The 3262-nt window shown below is 46.7% G+C and overlaps 1 protein-coding gene across 1 annotated transcript; it reads right to left on the minus strand.

Moving 5' to 3' along the window:
• Window positions 1-1636: 1636 nt before the first annotated feature.
• Mageh1 (MAGE family member H1) lies at window positions 1637-3052 on the minus strand. The gene has a single exon (XM_042702527.1). It carries the CDS (start codon window positions 2811-2813, stop codon window positions 2154-2156), a length of 660 nt encoding a protein of 219 aa, XP_042558461.1. The 5' UTR covers window positions 2814-3052; the 3' UTR covers window positions 1637-2153.
• Between the last annotated feature and the right edge of the window lie 210 nt (window positions 3053-3262).

Genomic DNA, 3262 nt, shown 5'->3' on the forward strand with positions numbered 1-3262 from the left:
CAAACATGGCCCTCCCAGGGCCTCAGAATGCCTGTTGATTTTCTGTGTCTGCTTTCTCTCATGCTGCCTGAATCCCAGAAGGCTCTCACTGTTTTCTGGCTTACTGAATGAAGTTGGAATTCCTGTGACTTCATAGCTATCACTTTTGTCTGAAGCCTTCCTGGCCTGCAGGCTCATGAGTGTGGGTTTCTGGGCATTGACAGAAAATTCTTCATCTTGTCTACCCTGTACCAGAGCTTTGGCTTGCATCCAGCTGGCCCTCTGAGTAAACCTGGAGGTTAAAAAGTAGGCAGAATCGTGGTCGCACTGTTCTGTGTGACAGTTGTTCCTGACAACCCCACAAGACTATCTAGATTAGGCTCTTGGCTCTCTTAGCAGAGGATATTCTCAGTTCCCTCATTGAGATCTGGGGGCAGGGCAAATATGGTAGAGTCTAGAGCTGGCCAAAGCTTTTAGTGAGTGTTTAGCTAAGCAGAGTGGGAGAGGTGGTTCCCACATCTCCTGATTTGTTGGCAGGGGCTGAGGATTTGAAGGATTCAGAGAGCCTATGGTAGAATAAATGAGAAGTACACTGAGTTCTTTGCTCTCAAAGGTGACACAGTGGGACAGCTCAAACTTGACCCTATTATGTGACTTAGTACACCTTAGGCCCCATACTAGGGGAGGGTGACCTTCTGACTTCTTAAACTGGGTTAAGGGAAAATACTAGTGCCCTCTGGCCCTCCCCTCCCCCCTCTGTCTAATACACACACACAATTCTCACAATGTTTGTACTAAAAGGATCAGTAAGTCTTGAGAGAGTTCTGAGTTTACCTTTCAGATGTGTCACAATTTCATTCTTCCATGTGTCTCTTCCAGTCTCTCTGCTTGTTAAGAGCTTTTCTTCCCTTAATACAAGTTCATTCTCATTGCTATGTTATTATGAATAAAGTCAGTGACAACCCCTCCTTTGGGGGCAGTGGATCTGTTCCCCTTTCCCTGCCTCATTTCTTGTTCTTTCTTTCCCCTTGGCAGAACCCTTTTAGTTCAGTGTGATTTTCCCAGTGTCCATGCTGCCTCCAGTGCCTCAACTTCCTTCCTCCCCCACCTCCCAAGGCATTTCAGAACTCAGAGTGTTGTTTATCAACACTACCATCTCATTTTTCTAATGCCCCACAGTAGTCTTTTTTCATCCAAACATGCCTCAGTCTGCTCCCTCCTCTCAAGATTATTTAAGGGTGCTTTCTATTTCCACAGACCCAAATGATATTCCCTGCTCTTTGGCGACACCTCCTTCTGCCTATCTGGGTTCGTATGTAATAGATATCCAACCGCAGACCACAGCCCAGTATGCACTGATGCCCCTTTCAGTCTTCCCTTAGCATCTGTGAGCATCTCTTGAACTTTCAAGTATCCTAGTGTGATGCTCCCTTTGTCTTCTGCATCTCCCTGTGGGTGGTGTTTGCTTTTCTGTATTTTACTGAACCCCATGCTTTTTTCTGTAGCATATCAATTATTGTTCTGCCAGTTTCTATAATTTTGTCTCCCACACAATCCAGAACCTTCCTTTGAACCTGTGCTGTGTGGTAGGATCTCTTCTCAGAACAGATACACTTTCGTCTCACATAACAGGTGGGCAATAAATGACAACATGTATTAGTTACTATGCTTTTATTTTGTCTATATTTTTGTGTAAGTAACCATATTCATAGTAGTGTGTTCTTTACAAGACAGCAGATAGAAAGGATTTCAGAAAGGTCAGATATGAACAATTTTCTCATCTTCCTTCCACATTTTACTGGTTATATCAAACCTCCAAAGAACAGCTTATTTCAATGATATAATCGTTTACCACATCACAAAATATAATGAAAAGAAATCATTTCAGAGTGATAACAAAGCTATTATAACAGATCTCAATGACAGAAAAAAAACACCGATTTTAAATGGAAACATATTGTCATCCTTAATCAAAGCATTGTAAAATGATTATGAGTTTACAATATCTAAAGCAAACATTCTATTTCTCAGTTAAACAATTAGCACTGATCACAAATAGCAATTACAGTTCCCTCCCCCGATCCACATTACTGTCAACACAAGACCCAGGCCATCTACTCCTTGGGATACCTTGAACTCTCTTTTCCACTCTTAAGGGTCTGCCTCAAATTTCCCTAGCGTGCAGAGTAACCCCTAGCACCTGAATTCAGGATAGCCTCCACCTCCGCATCATCATCTGAGTCCCAATCATAGTTACAAGGCCAGTCCTTGGAGCATCGATTACGAACCCTTGCTACAAAATGCATGACTTTCAGCTTGCTGGATTCCACATGTGCTCGAGGGCCCCAGAAGAACTCATACTCCACCGGACTGCTGCGGGGCACTGGCTTATAAATCAGGTATCCTCGGCGCACAAACTCTTCTGTGACGACCTTCTTGGGATCTCCGAAGATGCTGTGCTGTCGCCCAGGCTGCATCCCTAACTTCCCCAGCACTTTCCAGACCAGGGCCTCCTTAGCGCTATTGCCCATGATGAAGATGAGGGCTAATATGGACATCAAGAGACTTTTCTTAGTGCCCTGAAAATTGCTCCGGGCTACAGGGGGCTTTTGTGCTAAGGCAGTGCTGGAGGCTTCCTCAGGAGTGGTGGAGGCCTCTTCCGGAGTGCTTGGGTCTTCCTCTGGGCCGCTCAGCTCGTCTTCTGGGGTGCTGGAGACCACAGAGGCAGCCATTGGGGTCTCGGAGGCCTCTGAGGCCTGGATCTTGCGATTGTTGCGGTTCTCTTCCGCAGCCCTGGCGTTACGGCGGCGCCGACTCTTTCGTCCCCGTGGCATGTTTCTGGCTAGGCGCTCAAAGCCTAATGGCGATGAATGCCTGTAGCTTTGGTGGAAAGCGGCGCGATCTGCCTTAAGAAGCCTCTGCCGCTGAAAACACTAATGTCAATAGTCTTTGTAGCAGCACAGCACGGAGCCACAAAGCTCCAGCTCCGGCAAGCTGCCTAGTGCCTGCAGTAGCCGCCGGCACTCGCCACAGCTGCTAGCGCGCGAGAAAATTGGCCCCGCCTCTCCTGCCACGCACACGCCGGAACCCCAAAGAGGAAGTGGGCAGACTCTCCACAGGGACTTCCGCTAGCAGATAGGAAAAGGAGTAGGCTTACTGATGGGGTGGGACAAAGGTGGACTTGACACTAGGGATTGGTGGAGAATGGGGTATTCAAGGAACAATGCACACAGTGCTTGTGCATTCTTATGCATAATGGTTTTGTATTTATAGTGTTCTTGTA

Source organism: Dipodomys spectabilis, unplaced genomic scaffold, assembly GCF_019054845.1.
Source record: "Dipodomys spectabilis isolate Male_0828 unplaced genomic scaffold, ASM1905484v1 ptg000328l, whole genome shotgun sequence".
Classification (NCBI taxonomy): Eukaryota; Metazoa; Chordata; class Mammalia; order Rodentia; family Heteromyidae; genus Dipodomys; species Dipodomys spectabilis.

What these genes read in the sequence shown, in the direction of transcription:
- Mageh1 (XM_042702527.1), bottom strand. Translation starts at nt 2,813, where the DNA reads ATGCCACGGGGACGAAAGAGTCGGCGCCGCCGTAACGCCAGGGCTGCG.